General features: G+C 41.9%; 1 protein-coding gene across 3 annotated transcripts in view; it reads right to left on the reverse strand.

Moving 5' to 3' along the window:
* The window catches only part of SCARB1 (scavenger receptor class B member 1), a 58163-nt gene that overhangs the window by 13165 nt on the left and 24294 nt on the right, over positions 1–20704 (reverse strand). For all 3 annotated transcript variants that reach the window (XM_058158477.1, XM_058158476.1, XM_058158478.1), the window contains exons 3-8: positions 18526–18667; positions 15770–15973; positions 12745–12840; positions 9028–9143; positions 8438–8604; positions 6751–6869 (exon numbers count right to left, since the gene is read on the reverse strand). In XM_058158477.1, coding sequence (XP_058014460.1) covers positions 6751–6869; positions 8438–8604; positions 9028–9143; positions 12745–12840; positions 15770–15973; positions 18526–18667 — 844 coding nt within the window. The remainder of the gene's footprint in view (positions 1–6750; positions 6870–8437; positions 8605–9027; positions 9144–12744; positions 12841–15769; positions 15974–18525; positions 18668–20704) is intronic.

Genomic DNA, 20704 nt, shown 5'->3' on the forward strand with positions numbered 1-20704 from the left:
AAAGATAATTTAATCAAGAATGTAATGCAATAACCTTTGTGAAGGATTTAATATTAAATATCCTTAACAGTGTCGGCTGGCGGCCCCCAGGAGTAGGGCCTTCTCTGTGGGGGCAGTGATGCTCTGGAATGAACTTCCCCCTGGCCTGCGTCAAGTGCCTGATCTTCGGACCTTCCGTCGTGAGCTCAAAACATATTTATTCATTAAAGCGGGACTGGCATAATTAGCGATGAATTTTAATTGGGTTTTCTTAATATTTAAAAATTTTAAATCTAAATTTTTAATTATCAGCCTTTATAATTTGCTTTTTTTTTAAATGTTGTTTTAACTGTATATATTTTGTTTTTATTCTGGCTGTACACCGCCCTGAGTCCTTCGGAAGAAGGGCGGTATAAAAATTTAATAAATAAATAAATAACTACAACTACTAGTATTTACTAATTGTAGTAGCAACTAACAATTGTGTTACATGGTTGTTAGTTGCTACTACAACGAGCTAGCTGTAGCTAGTGGTAGTTACTAATGACCAGTTGTAGATACTAACTACAACTGCATGATTCACTCAACAACAAAAAAGGTCGTAAAATGGGGCAAGACTCCCTTAACAGCTGTCTCGCTTAGCAAAGGAAATTTGGGGCACAATTGTGGTCATAAGCCAAGGACTACCTATGCCAGCTGCAACCGTTCCCCTCCTTCTAGAGAAGATGTACAACGGTCCATATTTAAGAAATGCCAAATTAGGACTGCTTTTCAGACTTCTGACCCTTGCCGCATCCCCATGGTCACGGGATTGAAATTCAGATGCCTGGCCACTAACTCATATTTATGACGGTTGCATATTGTTCCGGGACAATGTAATCTCCTTTTCTGACCTTCTGACAAGCAAAGTCCATGGAGAAGCCAGATTCAATTAACAAGTGTGTTACTAACGTGATTGCTAGTTACCACTACAACAACTTCCAGTAGTAATTACTACTAGTTGTAGCTAGTTGTAGTTACTATCTACTAGTTGTACTTACTAACCTATCTAAAAAATCCAGAGCCAGGTTCAAACGGCTCATTTCTTAAAAGGCCTGAACGTGAGAATGCCTGCAAGGGTTATGTGGGAGAACGGGGAGGTTTCGGAGGAGAGATTAAGACTGGCTCAACATCTTTTTGGTTCCCATGGACCCGGGCATGAAGATGAGGACACTGGGAACTCAGAGACACCAGAACATCGGGCGCTTGCAAGCCCGGCTGCTTTATCACTGGCCCATCACGGGGAAATGTTGAGCAAGGCTGCCTCTGGGATGCATTAGAAAACGCAGATACATCTTTGTCTCCTTTGTCCCTTTCCCAACAGCTCTCCGCTGACCTGAAAGTAGAAGGGGGACGGCAAAAGAGGAGGAACCTCAGAGTTGGAACTAACCTGCTGTTTTGTGGTAGAGAGAAGGGAGAGGAGGATGGTAGGAGGAAGAGCAGACATGGAGAAGAGGAAGGAGGAGAAAAATGGATGGATGATGAGGAGGAGGAGAGAAAGGAGAAAAAAGATGGGGGAGGAGGGGAGAAGAGGAAGAGGAAAGAGAAGGGTGGAAGGAGGAGAAGAAGAGGAAGAAGAAAGATAGGAGGAAGAGGAGGGGAGAAGAGGAAGGAGGAGAAAAGGAAGGAGGAGAAGGATGGAAGAAGGAGGAGGAGAGAAAGGAGAAGAAAGATAGGAGGAAGAGGAGGGGAGAAGAGGAAAGAGGAGAAGGATGGAAGGAGGAGGAGAGGAAGGAGAAGGATGGATGGAGGAGGCGAAAAGGAATGAAAAGAGGATGGAAGGAGGAGAAGAAGAAGGAGAAGAAGAAGAGGAGAAGGAGGAGAAGAGCAAAGAGAAGAATGGAAGAAGGAGTATGAGAAGAAAGAAGAGGAAGAAGAAAAGGGTAAAGGAGAAAAAGCCAAAGAGGAAAAGGTGAAGAAGAGGGAGGAGAAAGAGAAGGAAGAAAAAGGGCAGGGGAAGAAGAAGGAACAAAGGAAGGAGAAGAATAGGAAGAAAAAGAATGAGAAAGAGCAAGAGGAGGAGGTGAAAGAGAAGGAAAAGGTGAAGAAGACAAGGCAAGGAGGAAGCAGAGGCGGCGCCCCAGTTCCAAGGAAGCAGTTCTCAAGTACCAGGAAACATCCTTGCCTATATTCTGCATTTCAGAAAGAATTCGGTTACTTAGGGCAAAGCTCAGAATGTCTGCAAAGGAATCCCATTTGCATGGGTTGCAGCACCTGTATTAATAATAATTACAAATTTGCTGTTTGTCGCTGTCTGAATGTACACCACAAAGCCTGTATGAAAATATTGGGGGAAATACACCACAACTGAGCCCAAAATTTACATTGCTAATGAGACTCTCGTTCGGTTGAGTTTCACCCCGTTTTACAACTTTCCTCGCCCCATTTGTTAAACGAATCACAGCACTCCTTAAATTAGTAACCCAGTGGTTAAGTAAATCTGGTTTCCCCCATGGAGTTTGCTCGTCGGACGGTCGCCAAAAGGGATCACGTGACCCCGGGACACTGTGACTGTCATAAATGCGAGTCAGTTGACAAGCATCCGAATTTAAATTGTGCAAGTGTTGGCATGTTGCAATCGTCATAAGTGTGAAAAATGGTCATAAGCTGCTTTCTTCAGTGCCGTTGTAACTTTGAATGGTCTACCTGTGCTGACCTGTCTTCACAAACCCCTAGTAAGGCCACACCTGGAATACTGCAACCAATTTTGGTCCCCATACTACAAAAAAGATGTTGAGACTTTAGAAAATGTGCAAAGAAGAGCAACTAAGATGATTAAAGGCCTGGAGACAAAAACATACGAAGAACAGTTGGAGGAATTGGGTTTGGCTAGTCTAGAGAAGAGGAGGACTAGGGGTGACATGATAGCAGTATTCCAGTATTTGAGGGGCTGCCCCAAAGAAGAGGGGGTCAACTTATTCTCCAAAGCACCAGAAGGCAGGAGAAGAAACAATGGATGGAAACTAATCAAGAAGAAAAACAACCTGGAATTAAGGAGAAACTTCTTAACAGTGAGGAAAATTAACCAGTGGAACAGCTTGCATCTACAAATCATGGGTGCTCCATCACTGGAGGTTTTTAAGAAGAGACTAGACAGTCACTTATCTGAAATAGTATAGGTTCTCCTGCTTAAGCATGGGACTGGACTAGAAGACTCCAAGGTCCCTTCCAGCTTATTCTATTCTATTCTATTCTGATCATTGCATGATTCACCTTGTACCTGCTTATAGGCAAGGACTTTAAATCACAAAACCAACAATTAAATCAATGAAGACCTGGACTGAGGAGGCAAAATTAAAGCTACAGGCTTGCTTTGACTGCACTGATTGGAATATTTTTGAAGATACCTATGCAAACCTGGATGAACTCACAGATACTGTAACATTATATGTCAGCTTCTGTGAAGACCTGTGTGTACCGACAAGGAACTTGTGAATATATAGTAACAACAAACCTTGGTTCACAGTTAAACTTAAGCAGCTACATCGTTCCAAAGAGGAAGCCTACAGAAAAGGTGATAAAATGCTGTACAATCAGGCCAGAAATGTATTAACAAGGAAGATCAGAGCAGCAAAAAGAAGCTAAAGAATCAGTTCTCAACAAATGAACCAGCAAACATGTGAAAAACTCTTAAAAACATCACTGGCTATGGCAAACCTCCTTCCCAGGCTAAAGGAAATCAGCAACTGGCAGATGACCTGAACGTGTTTTACTGCAGGATTGAAAGGAAACTACAGCCACCTATCTCCACAACCCCCATCTCAGGCACACCAATAACAGCCAAGCTTCCTACAACTGACCCCATCTCATTGGGTTCACAAGCCTTTAGTGATCACAGAAAAGGAAGTGCAAGACCTATTTCACAGACAAAAGCCAGGAAAAGTTCAAGGCCCAGACAAGGTAACTCCTTTCTTTAAAAGTCTGTGCTGACCAATTGGCCCCCATCTTCACCCGTATCTTCAATAAATCACTAGAGATTTGCTATGTTCCTTCTTGCTTCAAATGCTCTACCATCATCCCAGTGCCGAAGAAGCCCACCATCAAGGAACTGAATGACTACAGACCAGTTGCTCTAACATCTGTAGTCATGAAAACCTTTGAAAGGCTAGTGCTGTCCCACTTGAAAACCATCACAGATCCGCTGTTAGACCCCTTGCAATTTGCATACCGAGCAAATAGATCAACAGATAATGCTGTTAATATGGCTCTGCACTACATCCTACAACATCTTGAATCTCCAAAGACCTACGCAAGGGTCCTCTTTGTAGACTTTAGTTCAGCATTCAATACCATCATTCCAGACACTCTTTTAACTAAGCTAAACCAGATACAGGTACCTGAAAAGACTTGTAAGTGGATCACAAGCTTCCTAACAAACAGGAAGCAGCAGGTGAAGCTAAGCAAGATCACATCAAATACCTGTACAATTAGCACAGGGGCCCCCCAAGGCTGTGTGCTCTCCCCACTTCTCTTCTCTCTGTATACCAATGACTGCATCTCTAACGATCCGTCTGTTAAACTACTGAAGTTCGCAGATGACACAACAGTGATCGGTCTCATTCGAGACAATGATGAATCCTCATACAGATGAGAGGTCGAACGACTAGCCTCATGGTGCGATCGGAACAATCTGGAACTGAACACACTCAAAACCATAGAAATGGTGGTAGACTTTAGGAGAAACCCTTCCATACTTCCACCTCTTACAATACTAGACAACACAGTATTAACAATAGAAACCTTCAAATTTCTATGTTCTACCATAACACAAGATCTAAAATGGACAGTTAACATCAAAAACGTCATCAAAAAAGGACAACAAAGAATGTTCTTTTTGCGCCAACTCAGGAAGCTCAAACTACCCAAGGAGCTGCTAATCCAGTTCTACAGAGGAATGATTGAATCTGTCATCTGCACCTCTATAACTGTCTGGTCTGGTTCTGCAACCCAACAAGACAGACACAGACTTCAGAGGATCATTAGAACCGCAGAAAAAACAATGGCTACAAACCTGCCTTCCATTGAGGACCTGTATACTGCACGAAACAAAAAGAGAGCTGTGAAAATATTTGCAGATCCCTCGCATCCTGGACATAAACTGTTTCAACTCCTACCCTCAAAACGACACTATGGAGCACTGCACACCAGAACAACTAGACACAAGAACAGTTTCTTCCCGAATGCCATCACTCTCCTAAACAAATAATTCCCTCAACACTGTCAAACTATTTACTAAGTCTGCACTACTATTAATCTTCTCATCGTTCCCATCACCCATCTCCTTCCACTTATGACTGCAACTTTGTTGCTTCTATCCTTACGATTTATAATGATATTGATTGTTTCCTGATTGCTTATTTGTAGCCTATGACTAACATTAAGTGTTGTAAGTGTTGTACCTTGATGAAGGTATCTTTTCTTTTATGTACACTGAGAGCGTATGCACCAAGACAAATTCCTTGTCTGTCCAATCACACTTTGCCAATAAAAAAATTCTATTCTATTCTATTCTATTCTATTCTATTCTATTCTATTCTATTCTATTCTACTCTACTCTACTCTACTCTACTCTACTCTACTCTATCACACACAAGGGTCTTTCTCACAGCCAAATCCCTAAACATAGATTTTAATCACGAGCCTCTCTATGTAAGAGTTTCATCTTTTCTACCATCCCCTCTCGGCCAATTTATCCATAGTTACAAACTTGATTTGTGTGCTTCTTACAGCCCCATTCATTTAATCATTTATCCAGTCAGTCTTGCCATCGCCAAAGCGATCTTGAAAAAAAAATTGTAATAATAATCGCAAATCAAGAATGATGGCAAAGACTATTTATTGCCAATGAAGGCTTCCCTGGGTTTCTCAAATTGTGCCCCAAAGTCCACTGAAAAGTTTAGCCGACTTTTAGCCACCGCTTAAAAAACCTTTATGACCTGGTAGGTCATAAACTTTTAAATTATCCTTTCAGTTTAGAGAACAAAAACAAGATGAGCAAATCAATGTTTTTGTTGTTTAAATTTTCATACAGGAGATATTACGAGTCCCTTAAGCTATTTCCTTTTACGATACAAATGCAAAGGGAGGTTCCTGCCTTCCTGTTAATACATTCTTAGGATTTATTTATTTTTATCGAGTACATATTAGATACTATATATAAGTATAAGCATGAATTGAATACATAAAATGAATACAATTAAAGGGAACATTAGGACAAGGACGGTAGGCACGTTGGTGCTCTTATGCACGCCCCTTACAGACCTCTTAGGAATTTCATTTATTTATTTAATCAAATTCATACCAGCTGCCACCCTGCTCACCAAAGCAGACTGTAAACAATGAATTTTAAAAAAGGAAATATAAGCCAGCAATTGCAATTGTGAAAAACAATGGTGACAATTATCATAATAAAAACCAAAGCGATGCTTTGAGGCTTTCAAAAGAGGGATGTTTTCCAAAATGGCAAAGCCAATATTAAAATAACTTCCACCCACAATGTGGAAATCTGCCCCCTCTTTTTAAAATAATAATAATAATTCTTTTCAGATTCATCAAAGCTTAAAATGTAAACAGGGCTAATCAAGTTGAAATAAATGGGCAGCGAACCTCACTGGAATTGTACTCGCCTGTCCTGTTTGAGCAAAAGGGTTGATAAAACGTTGGAAGGAACCGGCAATCACCACCCTGATTAATAGCCGTAACCACCAATTGGGAATTAAAAGGCAAACTCACCGGGTGTATATCGACAAACAGATCGTGGTCCTTTTCGTTGGGATGCAAACCGTCTACTGTATCCAATAAAGCCGGATCAGCATTTAGGAAATGAGGTTGAGAAATAAATATTGGCGCGTCTTTAAAACAAGGGAGAAAAAATTAAAATCAGAATACAATGAGCTCTTTTTTGGATGGGTAGTTCTCGACTTACGACCGATTGCTTAGCAATTGTTCGAAATTGCAGAAAGGGAGTTGCAACCTGGATTTGAAGTTCCGAGGGTCAGGCCCTTCCCCTACAACCACATGACCCCAGCTGCAAATGGCTGCATTTACTACCATTTTCAGTTTCCTGTGATCCTGGGACCTGCTTTGCAGCTTTGTGACAGTTTGATTTTTTGATTTTAAGAAACTGTGCCGTAATGAACAATGGGTTTGTTTTATGATGGCCTCATTTGCTTAATGACCACTGCTAAAAAGGTCATAAAACTGTGTCATTCACATGACCAACTTGATTTGTGACCATAATCGGCAGGATCCATTACAGTCGTATGTCAAGGACCACCTGTTAAACGTGGGCAGGATTCATCCCACTGGCTATACCACTTTACATGAGGTCCGATTTTTTATTTTGGACCCTTGCTTTGAAGTTCCACCAAGAAGCCATGCTTTGAAGTTCCATCGATCATGAGGACCAGTAACTTGTTTGAGACAAATCCTCAGTGGTGTAGCAAGCCGATGCTAGAGGTGTTTTTTATTGGCCGAAATTTTATATAGGAGCACAGCATAGACCAAAGATTTCCACCAGGGCAAGAATGAGGCTTTGGCAAATTGCAATTTAAAAATAAAATAAAATTGCACAGGTTATGCAAATTGCAAAAAAAAAATAAAAAATAGAGATTATGCACATTGCAAATTTAAAAATAAATTGCACAGGTTATGCAAATGAAAAATTAGGGTGGGTGATCATCGGAAACCTAAAAAGGTCTTTCCGGATGGAAATGAACAAATAGAAGCCAGGAGGGAAAAATACAATTGATGTAAATGTGCAAGCCACATTTATCTACTTAAAGCTTGACCAGCCTAGAATTTGGACAGAATTCCTCGTTGCTCTACGCTGGCCCAGCCACAAAAACAGGAAGGTGACCAAAGCCACTGTGTGTCATTAATGCAAAGAAGAGGCGGAAAGAAACTGCTTCCTACAAGCTCCATGAAATTCACTTCCTTGGTTGCTAATTCCTGGGCACCTGCCCATCATGATCATTGCAAAGGTGGAACTTTTGAGCATGTGATCTGGGACACTCAAAGGTCATCCAGCCAGAAGGTGGAAAGGCATTTCTGCATGCAGAGAGAGACTCACGTGTGATGGTAAAATCGACTGAGGGCATCGGGAACGTGAAAAAGAACAAATTACGAGCAATCCCCGACTTACAACAGTTTGTTTAGTGACCGTTCAAAGTTACAACAGCATTGAAAAAAGTGACTTATGACCGTTTTTCACCCTTGTGACCATTGCGGTATCCCCATGGTCAGATGATCAAAATTCAGATAGTTTTCTTTATGTTATTCAATAACATCATCCTTTCAGATTTTAATGTCTTCATCAGCTAATAGTCTACTTTGTTAAATCCTCTTCAAAACTAGCCCTTTCAGGAAAATGGGAAACTTCAGAAATCCTTCATACAACCAAAAGGTTCAGCGGACGTACTTAATTTACAGGAGCTGATGTTCTGGATTCCAGATTGCCGGCATGGGCAGAAGCCTTCGTTGGGTGGATAGATGGTCCCATTGGCAAACAGGGTCTTCGGAGCTGTGTAACGATAAACTGGTATGCCTTTGAATTTTCCAGATTGGGTATAGTTTAATTTAATCGACCTGAAAGAGACAGATTAAAAGAGAGATCACTTGAGACAGAGGTTCTTTGGAAGACCAGCATCCGGATGGACCACAAATTAAGAAGTTGGATCATGAATGAAGAAGATGGACCATGAAGGAAGATGGACCATGAAGGAAGGACCATGAAGGAAGAAACATGTCTGAAACTTGAGAATGAAGATGGACAACTTGGGCGGTTAGATGCTGTCTTCAAATTGAGGGGAATAAGGGGTTGGAGGGTCCATTTTTGATGGCCCGTAACATTTCACGGCCATCTAATCCCAAGAAAATGTATTTGAGTGATGGCATGAGAGTTCAATATTTGGCTATTTGCTCATTGCACTGAAGATATATTTGAAAGGTTGGGCAGAATTCTAGTGTAAGACAAGGTCTTGTAGACATGAGAATTTGCGAGAAACTCACCTGCAGGCATCAGGAGTATAGAGTTCCACTGGTGAAGATGGGGTCATGAACGGTGGCCACAGTTCTCCGGCGGTTCCATTGATCATGTTGCATTCTTCAGAATGCCAATAGGATACCTGTCAAGAGAGAAGGAACTTTAATATCCAGAAGCCAGGTTGATGTGAGAACTCATGCCTTTCTCTAAAGTAGGGAATCTCCAAACTTAGCAACTTTAAGACTTGAGGACTTCAACTCCCAGAATTCCATGCTGGCTGGTGAACTGTGGGAGCTGAAGGCCACAAATCTTAAAATTGCCAAGTCTGAAGCTAAGAACAACAGTCTAAAAAAATGTCCATCCAGCTTCTCATTTCTCTTCTCGCTTCTCACTTCTTCTTCTTTTTTTTTTAATTTACATTTATATCCCGCCCTTCTTCGAAGACTCAGGGCGGCTTACAGTGTATAAGGCAATAGTCTCATTCTATTTGTATATTTACAAAGTCAACTTATTGCCCCCCCAACAATCTGGGTCCTCATTTTACCTACCTTATAAAGGATGGAAGGCTGAGTCAACCTTGGGCCGGGCTTGAACCTGCAGTAATTGCAGGCTACTGTGTTCTAATGTGTACTATGTACTGTACTGTACTGTGTTCTAATAACAGGCTCCTTACAGCCAGAGCTATTACGGCCCCTTCTCTTCTAATCCCTTCCATGCTATATTTTCTCTGTAGCAGATTGGTGAGGTAATGTCACCAGCCCAATATCTACATCTATCTATCTGTCTGTCTGTCTGTCTGTCTGTCTGTCTGTCTGTCTGTCTGTCCATCCGTCCATCCGCTCGCCCGCCCGCCCATCCATCCATCCATCCATCCATCCATCCATCCATCCATCCATCTATCTATCTTTGTCTGTCTGTCTTTCTGTCTGTCTCTATCTTCTCTATCTCTCTCTCTATCTCTCCTAGATTCTATCTAGGCCTGGTGACATTAGCTCACCAATCTGCTACAGAGAAAAAATAGCATGGAACGAATTAGCTTAATGCAAGATGAGAAGCTGGATTATGACAAAAAGAAAGAAAGAAAGAAAGAAAGAAAGAAAGAAAGAAAGAAAGAAAGAAGGAAAGAAAGAAAGAAAGAAAGAAAGAAAGAAAGAAAGAAAGAAAGAAAGAAAGAGAAAGAAAGAAAGATGGTGAGCTGTTAGGAGGGAGAAGATCTCCAGCAGAAAGTTCTCCACAGCAGCCAGACTTTGAATAAAAGGGGTTGCAAGAAGAAGAAGAAGGAGAAGGAGAAGGAGAAGAAGGAGAAGAAGGAGAAGAAGGAGAAGAAGAACAACAACAATCTATCCGGAAAAAAATAGGAAAATAAAACTCTTGAGGAACTCTTTGATATGCCTCCAAAATCAAGTTTACATGAGCAGAGGATTGGATTCCTTTATATAAGACAATTCATGGTCTGCTGCTGAAGTGGCTGTGAAAATATTTTATTTATCAAATTTTTATGGCTGCCCATCTCATTCAAGGTGACTTGAGTCTTCGGGGTTAGTCGGACTATAATCTATGTGTTCTTCAGCCCCCCCCCCCAAAAAAAGCTTAAAATCAGGATGATGGGAGCTGTAGTCCAGTAACATCTAGGTGCCAAGAGTGAGCATTTCTGTTGTCTATCTGATGGCGGAGATGTTATTTCAAACGTGCAGAAAATGCATCCGCTTTTTGCAAAGGGCCTGCCGTGATTCACCTCTTTGTTAAATTCCTGCTCCAGATATTAATTAATCCTGACACGGTTAGAGGAAAACGCCCTGATATCAGATCTGTCTGTTAGCAAAACAAGCAAACAGTGGAAATAGGGCTCCTTATCTCTCAGCATTGCTTAGTTGGGAAAAAGAAACTTTACGAAGTGAGGAGCAGTTGCTGTTCATCAGTCTCTGAATGCACACCGCAAACCCTCTAGGACAATATCAGGGAAATACATGTAGTCCTCAGGTTACAGGCCAAAATTTCTACTGCTAAGTGACACATTTGTTAAGTGAGTTTTGCCCCATTTTATGACCTTTTTTGTTAAGTGAATCGCTGCAGATTGTTAAGTTAGTCACAGGGTTGTTGTTGTTTTTTTGTTTATATTTATACCCCGCCCTTCTCCGAAGACTCAGGGCGGCTTACAGTGTATAAGGCAATAGTCTCATTCTATTTGTATATTTTTTTTACAAAGTCAACTTATTGCCCCCCCAACAATCTGGGTCCTCATTTTACCTACCTTATAAAGGATGGAAGGCTGAGTCAACCTTGGGCCGGGCTCGAACCTGCAGTAATTGCAGGCTCTGTGTTCTAATAACAGGCTTCTCTACTGCCTGAGTTATCCCAGTGAATCTGGCTTCCCCTATTGATTTTGCTTGTCAGATGGTCGCAAAATGTGATCGCCTAACTCTGGGACATTGCAGAGGTCATAAATGCAAATCAGTTGCCAAGCATCCAAATTTTGACCATGGGGATACTGCAGTGGTCCTAAAGTGTGAAAAATGGTCATGTCACATTTTTTCTGGTGCCGCTGTAATTTTGAATGGCCACTAAATGAACTGTTGTATGTCGAGGATGGACATGGAACCACTGATTGGTTCAAAATTGGGAACGGAGTCCGGCAAGGCTGTATACTATCACCCTGTCTATTTAACTTATATACAGAGCACATCATGAGAAAGGCGGGGCTAGATGAATCAAAAATTGGAATTAAGATTGCCGGAAGAAATACCAACAACCTCAGATATGCAGAAGATACCACTCTAATGGCAGAAAGCGAAGAAGAACTAAAGAGCCTCTTGATGCGGGTGAAGGAGGAGAGTGCAAAAGTTGGTTTGAAACTCAACATTAAGAAAACTAAGATCATGGCATCCAGCCCTCTCAATTCCTGCCAGATAAATGGGGAAGAAATGGAGGTAGTGACAGATTTTATTTTTCTGGGCTCCAAGATCACCGCAGACGGGGACTGCAGCCAAGAAATTAAAAGACGCTTGCTCCTGGGGAGGAAAGCTATGGCAAATCGAGACAGCTTACTAAAAACCAGAGACATCACCCTGCCAACAAAAGTGTGTATAGTCAAGGCTGTGGTTTTCCCAGTTGCAATGGATGGCTGTGAAGGTTGGACCATAAGGAAGGCTGAGTGCCAAAGAATTGAGGCCTTTGAACTCTGGTGCTGGAGAAGACTCCTGCGAATCCCTTGGACTGCAAAGCAATCCAACTGGTCAGTCCTAGAGGAGATCAACCCTGACTGCTCTTTAGAAGGCCAGATCCTGGAGAGGAAACTCAAATACTTTGGCCACCTAATGAGAAGGAAGGACTCACTGGAGAAGAGCCTCATGCTGGGAAAGATTGAGGGCAAAAGAAGAAGGGGACGACAGAGAACGAGGTGGCTGGATGGAGTCACTGAAGCAGTAAGCATGAGTTTAAATGGACTCCAGAGGATGGTAGAGGACAGGAAGGCCTGGAGGAATATTGTCCATGGGGTCGCGATGGGTTGGACACGACTTCGCAACTAACAACAATGTCGAGGATGATCTTATAGATGAACAGAGTTGGAAGGGAACTTGTAGATCATCTAGTCCAACCCCCTACCCAAGCAGGAGACTCTACACCAATTCTGACAGATGGGCTCCCATTTAATTATGCAGCAGTTACGGGCATTCTTTCTTTTCAGCTTTTCTTCCTTAAAAAAGAAAAAAAAAAGCGGTGACTGAAAATATTTTTGTTTTTACATTTTTTAATCCGTTCCAAGAATCCACCATGTGAGTTTTGTTAATGTTGTCCATGCCTGTGAACACCGTGAAGAGACCCGTGTGGGAATTGTTTAACTGCAATGGAAAAGAAGAACCAGTTAGGTGATTTACACACTTTTAACAATAAATTGAACACTTCATTGATTCATTTTTAAGAAAAAGAAATATAGGAAAACAAAGGCTACCGCTTTAACATAGTAGGTCATAGAGCCAGGGCCGAGAGGTAAATACTTGAGGCTTAATCCTTGATTTAAAACAGTTTGTTTTGTGACCGTTGGCAGTTACAACGGCACTGAAAAGTGACTTAGGACCGTTGTTCACACTTATGACTGCTGCAGCATCCCCAGGGTCACATGATCAAAATTCAGACGCTTGGCAACTGGCATGGACTTAGGATGGTTGTAGTGTCCCGGGGTCACGTGATCCCCTTTTGCAACCTTCTGACAAGCAAAGTCCACGGGAAAACCAGATGCACACAACTAGGGATTCACTTAACAATGGTGGTAAGAACGTTCGTAAAATGGAACAAAACTCACATAACCAATGTCTCACTTAGCAACGGAAATGTTGGGCTCAATTGTGGCCGTTTAGCCGGGGATATCTTTTTAATCCCTGATCCAACCACAGAAAGGGGTTGGACTAGATGACCTACAAGGTCCCTTCCAACTCTTGTTAATCTAATGAAAGACATTTCAGGGAAACCCTAAAAACCTGCTGGAGCTTTGAACTAAAGCCGGTTCCATTCTTAAGTTTCTTAGTTTAACATTTTTATTAGATTATAAGATAAAATGCAAAAGTAAATAGGAAGACACGGGTGGGTGAAGGGGGAGAGAAACGTGAGGAGAAACTGAGGAAAAGAAAAGAAGAAACATTGACTTCCGACTCCCTCTGTTGCAGTAAAATAAAAGCATTAACATCAAACCACAACTTTTTGCTTTTCCATAGTAATACAAATCAGCCATTTCTATAAACACGTACCAGTCTAATCAGTAAAACCCAAAATCAAAATTTCATTTTTTCCCCACCTCAAGCACAAAGTCCAGAAGCGGTTTCCATATGGAAACAAAGGTACTTATATTCTTTTTTTTTTTAAACAAAACGGTCAATTTAGCCATTTCCGCCAACCCCATCAGCTTCTATAGCCATTCGTCCATAGTGGGAATCGAACTGACTTTCCATTTTTGTGCATAAATAGTCTTGCTGCCATCAACATATATAAAATCGAAATTCCGATTTTTTTCCTCCAAGTTTTTTTCCATTAAACTCAAAAGAAAAGTTTCTGGTTTCATTTTTAATTTTCATTTTTAAGAATTTTCTGTATTATAATATGAATCTTACTCCAAAATTTTTTTGCATGTCCACCTTAACTGGTAAAAAGTTCCTTCTTTCTTTTTACGCTTCCAACATTCATTTGAAGTACCAAATATCTTTATACATTCTGGATAACTTCTCCAAAGAAACTATTCTCCAAAGCACCTGAAGGCAGGACAAGAAGCAACAGATGGAAGCCAAACAAGGTAAGAAGCAGCTTAGAACTAAGGAGAAATTTCCTGACAATTAATCAATGGAACAACTTGCCTGCAAAAGTTGTGGAAGTTTTTAAGAAGAGATTGGAAAACCATTTGTCTAAAATAGTGTAGGGTTCCCTGCCTGAGCAGAGGATTGGATTAGAGGACCTCCAAGGTCCTTTCCAGCTTATTCTATTCTATTCTATTCTATTCTATTCTATTCTATTCTATTCTATTCTATTCTATTCTATTCTATTCCCATGTTAAATACCAGCGACACATCATCTTATTTTTTTTTCTTTTAAATTATAGTTTAGTGTAAATTTCAAACCTTTCATCCACATATTTTCCCACCATTGTTAAGTTTTTAGGAATGGACTGTTAACACTCAGCTTCCTAAATCTCTGGTTAGTTTTTGGGTGTCTATATTCAGGGAGTGCCTACCATTCTTCCTGACCACTGGTTATGCTATAGCTGGGAGAAGGGTTGGGGAAATGCATTTGGCCAACATTCCAAGGTTAAGATAGAAATCATGGCAGGATTTCTCCAAACAGGTTGCACCAACACAACACCTCCTGTATTTTAATTTGGAAGGCAATCTTGATAGCATCAGGGGAGCATCCAGCACTCAAAAATCCTCGACTTACAACCACATTTGAGCCTAATGTTTCCATTGCTAAGCGAGACCATTATAAAGTGAAGGTTTTGCCCCATTTTACGACCTTACTGGCCAGTTGTTAATCCCTGCAATTGTTAAATTAGTCACACAGCTGTTAAGTGAATCTGGCTTCCCCCATTGACTCGGCTTGTCAGAAGTCACAAAAGGGGATCACGTGACCCCCAGGACACTGCTACCATCACAAATACAGGTTTCCCTGAAAATAAGACTCTGTCTTCTATTTTTTTGAACCCCGAAATAAGCGCTTGGCCTTATTTTCGGGGAGGTCATATTATTTTGGGTTGTGTGGAGCAAGACGGGGCTCCTTTTGCCATCTTACCTGATTTCCAGCTCTGTCTCCCTAACCCTAACCAGAGGAAATGGTGGGGACCGGCTGCGCATGCGTTTAAATATTTTGGGGGAGGGCTTATTTTCAGGGAGGGTTATTTTAGCGCATGCCCTCAAAAGCCCGATTGGGCTTATTTTCAGGGGAGGTCTTATTTTAGGGGAAACAGGGTACGAGTCAGTTTCCAAGCATCTGAATTTTGATCACATAACCATGAGGAGCTTGCAACTGTCATGTGTGAAAAATGGCCATTTTTTCACTTTTTTCAACTTCGGTCACTAAATGAACTTTTATAAATCAAGGACTTCCCGTACATCCTTCAACTTGGTTAAAAAAATAACTGATAGGAGGCAGTTTCTAATCGTTCCCTCCAACAAATACGATAGCTGTTGTTTTCTTGTAGGAAGTCTTTGTTCTTGGGGATATCTGCCCATTTTGGCCCCAAAGTATTCAGGTTTGGACCCAGGCCCCAACCCCAAGGACCTGACTTACGTCGGAAAATAAGCCGAATTTTTCATTGGATGGACCTACGGTGACACCAAGGTTGCTCAAGAACTGAGTGAAGGGCTCGTGATACCCCCAAATGATCTCCCCGACCGTCCGGTTCATGAACGCATTTTGACGGAAGAGGGCCAGAGCGCTGCTGAAGGTTAACCTCACGGCAAATGGCATGTTTTCCAACATGATGGCTGCTCCCTTGAAGGGAAAAAAAATAAACAGAATAAAAGAAGAATTAGAACAAACAGAAAGAATGGTTTTAGAAACTGGTCATGGTGGCGCAGTGGTTAGAATGCAGTATTGCAGGCTAATTCTGCTGACTGCCAGCAGTTCGATCGTTACCGGCTGTAGGTTGACTCAGCTTTCCATCCTTCAGAGGTTGGTAAAATGAGAACCCAGATTGTTGGGGGAAAGAGGCTCTAAACTGCTTAGAGAGGGCTGGAAAGCACTGTGAGGTGGAATATAAGTCTAAGTGCTATTCCTATTGCTCTTCCTTCCTTCCTTCCTTCCTTCCTTCCTTCCTTCCTTCCTTCCTTCCTTCCTTCCTTCCTTCCTTCCTTCCTTCCTTCCTTAGTAAAATGAGGACCCAGATTGTTGGGGGAAACAGGCTGACTCTGTAAACCACTTAGAAAGGCTGTAAAGCATTGTGAAGTGGTATATGTGTCTAAGTGCTATTAATTAATTGACTTAATTTAATCAGTGAAACGGCTTGCCTCCAGAAGTTTTGGGAGCTCCATCACTGGAGGTCTTCAAGAAGAGATTGGACAGCTGTTTGCCTGAAATGGTGTAGAGCTTCTTGCTTGAGCAGGGGGTTGGACTAGAAGACCTCCAAGGTCCCTTCCAAGCTTATTATTCTATTTATTTTATTTATTTATTTTTCATATTTTTATACCGCCCTATCTCCCTAGGGACTCAGGGCGATTTACAGGCAGATAAAAATACATATAAATACACAATAAAACATACAATTAAAAAACTTATTCTAAATAGCCAATTAGTTATAATATCAAAGTACATAATAAAAACCCGTTAAAACCAGTTAAATTCTATGTTCTAAATGCGAACTCTGTTTGTTTTCTCATTACCGGAAAGCACACTAAGAACCTTCTCCATGAGTCTCAGGAAAGATCTGTGAATGTCTGTTAAGACTTATTGGAATGGTATAAGGTTTCCTGCTTCAGCAGGGGGTTGGACTAGAAGACCTCCGATGTCCCTTCCTACTCTGTTATTCTGTTATTGTCATATTCTATATATGTGGAAGTGCCTTTCCTAATTGCTATCCAGTCTGTGTTCCACAGAGGCGATGATATCCATCTGGTTCTGTTTGGGCACACGCCTTTAGAAGTATGTCACTAAACCACATTTAAACAAAATCATGACTTATTATTATGTGTCAGTTCTTAAGATTCTCACTCATCAACCTCCAATTATTTGAGAGCTGGGGCTCATCAGAAATGACATGGAAAATCCCCTTGTATAAGTAACATTTCTCTTTAACAGAAATAACTCCATGTCTTCCCTTTGGCCTTCAAAGAAAATGGTGTCCGTAAAGCCCACAATGAACAAACTGTATTTATTTCTAAGTATGCAAAGATTAGCACTGGATCTCGGGCTTCGAGAAAAATTCTTGTAGCTATTAGCAAGCAAAGAATCAATTCGTTGGTGACCTTGGAGCTTCGTTTCTGAAACATATCGAGAAATTCTGGAATCTGTTCATCTTTTTCCTGCAATCCTGCAGAAGGTTGCAAGTATTTATTTACCGAATTTTCTGCACTGTTTGCAGATCACCCTGTTCCACCGGGACTTTGAATGCACACCAAAGGAAAACAAACCCAATCATTTGTATAGTAAATGTTTTTAGTGTAATAATACAATGAAGCCTAGCCACCACAGTTCCTGGGATTGTTGTTGTTGTTGTAATCGCGGTCATGTCCGACCATTGCGACCACATGGACAACGTTTCTCCAGCCTTCCGGTCTTCTAACATCCCCCAGAGCCCATTTAAGCTCACGCCGACTGCTTCAGTGACTCCATCCAGCCACCTCGTTCTCGGTCGTTCCCTTCTTCTTTTGCCCTCCATCGTTCCCAGCATTCGGCTCTTCTCCAGGGAGTCCTTCCTCCTCATTAGGTGGCCAAAGGATTTGAGTTTCCTCTTCAGGATCTAACCTTCTGAAGAGCAGTCAGGGTTGATCTCCTCTAGGACTGACCAGTTGGATCACCTTGCAGTCCAAGGGACTCGCAGGAGTCTTCTCCAGCACCAGAGTTCAAAGGCCTCAATTCTCTGGCACTCAGCCTTCCTTATGGTCCAACTTTCACAGCCATACATTGCAACTGGGAAAACTGGGATAGAACCAGAGGAAGTATTCAGCCGGTTTGGACCAGTTCACCCGAACCAGTAGCAGAAATCACAGGTGGGCCTGCTCTATGCCATCCTATTTAGGCATGTATTTGAGGCAGGGTGCATGTGCTTCTGCAGGCACACGTGTGAACCGGGCGTACATGCGCATGTAGCAGGCATGCACGGGGCACACCAGTAGTGAAACTCACCGCTGCATAGAACAGTCTTATCTGACTTTATGAAAAGCAAGTAGGGTCAATCGTCCTTCGGGGGAATGTGTTGCTAGGCAAAGCCCAAAATGGGGAAAAAAAACCAAAATTGGTGAAAAATTGAGCATTTGCACAAAAATCCCAAAATGGCACCTGCTCTGTGGAGATGGGTTGAAGATCCCCAGAGTTGGAAGCCCACTTACCAAAACCAAGAGATTCGGCATCATGATGTAATCGGATTCCGATCCATTGGAACGGTCCGGTTGGAAGACGAAAGAGCGATAACCCAGAAAGGAGACGGTGCTGTTACTATGAAAAGTAATGTTCTTTTTCTGCCTGTATTCCCTGCAGGAGACACACAGAACATGACAAAACAAATCAGGAGTTAGAAGAGCATTTTTTGTGTGTGATATAAACCCCCCACTTAAGCAGGAAAGAGACATCCTTCTAAATGGCAGGTAAACCAATAATTTCATTTTGGTTTCCGTTTAAATGAGGCCCAGGGTTGCCCGTGGTTGCATGGACTCGTCCAATTAAAACCAAACAAAGGGTGCTTCTTGCTTTCTGACAATTTTATTTTACAAGGGATCCAGGCTTTGCAGTTATTATTATGTGCAAATTTAATGACTATAACTTCATGTGTTGGATGGATGATAGAGTGACGCTAAATTGAAAAAGAAGAAAAGAAGATCTAGACGGTTGTTCCAGTTTTGGAAAGAAATCCACATCCTCCCTCGGCCCAAACCGAAAAAGACAGACTGGGCTCAGCCTTGCTTCCAGATTTAGCAGCTGCAAACAGTCTGCTCTTAAAAACTTGAGGTTTTCCCTTGTAAGATGGTGCCAAGTTCTGTTTTTTTGTTTCTGTCTTTTCTGAAAACCGGTACAACCATGCACGAGTGGAGTGGCTTCCCCTGACCTACGCAGCCCGAGAAAATTCCTTGATTTGTCATTCCTCCGCCCAGTGTTTCATAGCAATCTCGTAGCAATCCCTGAAATATGTTTAATTGTATGGACTTGTTTTTATAAGGGAATTTCTGTAGCTCAGGGCTGAGATTTGATGCTGCCTAAGCCTGGTGGTTTTCTTGCAGACGCTTCATTACCAAGCTAGGCAACATCATCATTGCTAAAAAGGAGTGGGGTTTGTAGGGAAGAGGAGGGGGAGGACGACTGTGGGGTCCTTGGGGTTCTCGGAGCTTGGTGGTTTTCTGGTTTCATAACCCATCATCAGTGCTAAAAGGCAGGTGAGTTTGCAAGGAGGAGGAGGACGAGGAGGAAGAGGAGGAAGAAGAAAAAGAAGAAGAGGAGGAGGAGGAGAAGGAGGAGAATGACTCTGGAGTGTTCTCTGAGCTTGGTTGTTTTCTTACAGACATTTCATTACCAAGTTAGGCAATATCATCAGTGCTAGAAAGAGGGGGTGAGGAGGAGGAGGAGGAGGAGGGAGAGGAGGAGGACGACTGTATGGTCCTTGGTTATTTTCTTGCAAGTAGATACTTGCAAATATCAGTATTAGAAGGGAGTGGGATTTGTAGAGTGGAAGAGGAGGAGGAGGATTCTGGGTTCCTTGGTGCTCTCTGAGCTTGGTGATTTTCTTGCAGGTCCTTGACCAATTAGGTCACATCATCGGTGCGATGAAGTGTGGAGTTTCATTCCTGTTTATATACAGAAGATTATCCTGTCAGTGTTAGCGGCTGTGTGGATTCGTCTGTGGTCACTTCTGGATTAGGGAATTGTTTTCTACCTGCTGTTTTGTCTGATGTTAATCTCCGGTTATCTGGGCTGCTGGTTTTAGTCCTTCTGTTGGCTTAGCTTTTCTACTGTCACTTGTTCCTCGCATAGCCGGTGTGACCTATTTGGCTAATGAAACATCTGCAAGCAAACAACCCACTCAGGCAGCACCAAGGACTCCTTACACTGTGTGAAGAAATGCAACCAAACCAGCAATAGTAAACAAGACAATAAAAATGAGTGGTAATCTCTGTCCTGGTTCGGCCTTGGACATTGTTCCTTCCATTGGCGGAAGGGAATTTTTTATTTATTTAATTTTGTCATAACAGTATACATAAACATTGTCATAAGTAAAAAAATTGCTTCTCAAATGACTCGGCCATTTATCTCTTTAATCCCTTGGCCTGGGAATAAATTCTGGGAATTATAATACATTTCTAAGTTTATGCTTACTTAACAGGGAGTATAAAAACAGTGACTCATATATCTTCACCCTGAGGTCTGTTTCGTAACCTCCCCCACGTGGGGAGGCTAACAGTCCCGCACTTTCCTCCACCAAGGAGCCACAGGCAGAAACTCCACCGATTGCATGGGTTGGCCCTTCCAAATGCAATTGCCCTCAGCTATGTTGTGTAAAAGGGGTGGAGGTGGCCTCTG

The sequence above is a fragment of the Ahaetulla prasina genome, chromosome 15, assembly GCF_028640845.1.
Source record: "Ahaetulla prasina isolate Xishuangbanna chromosome 15, ASM2864084v1, whole genome shotgun sequence".
Taxonomy (NCBI): Eukaryota; Metazoa; Chordata; class Lepidosauria; order Squamata; family Colubridae; genus Ahaetulla; species Ahaetulla prasina.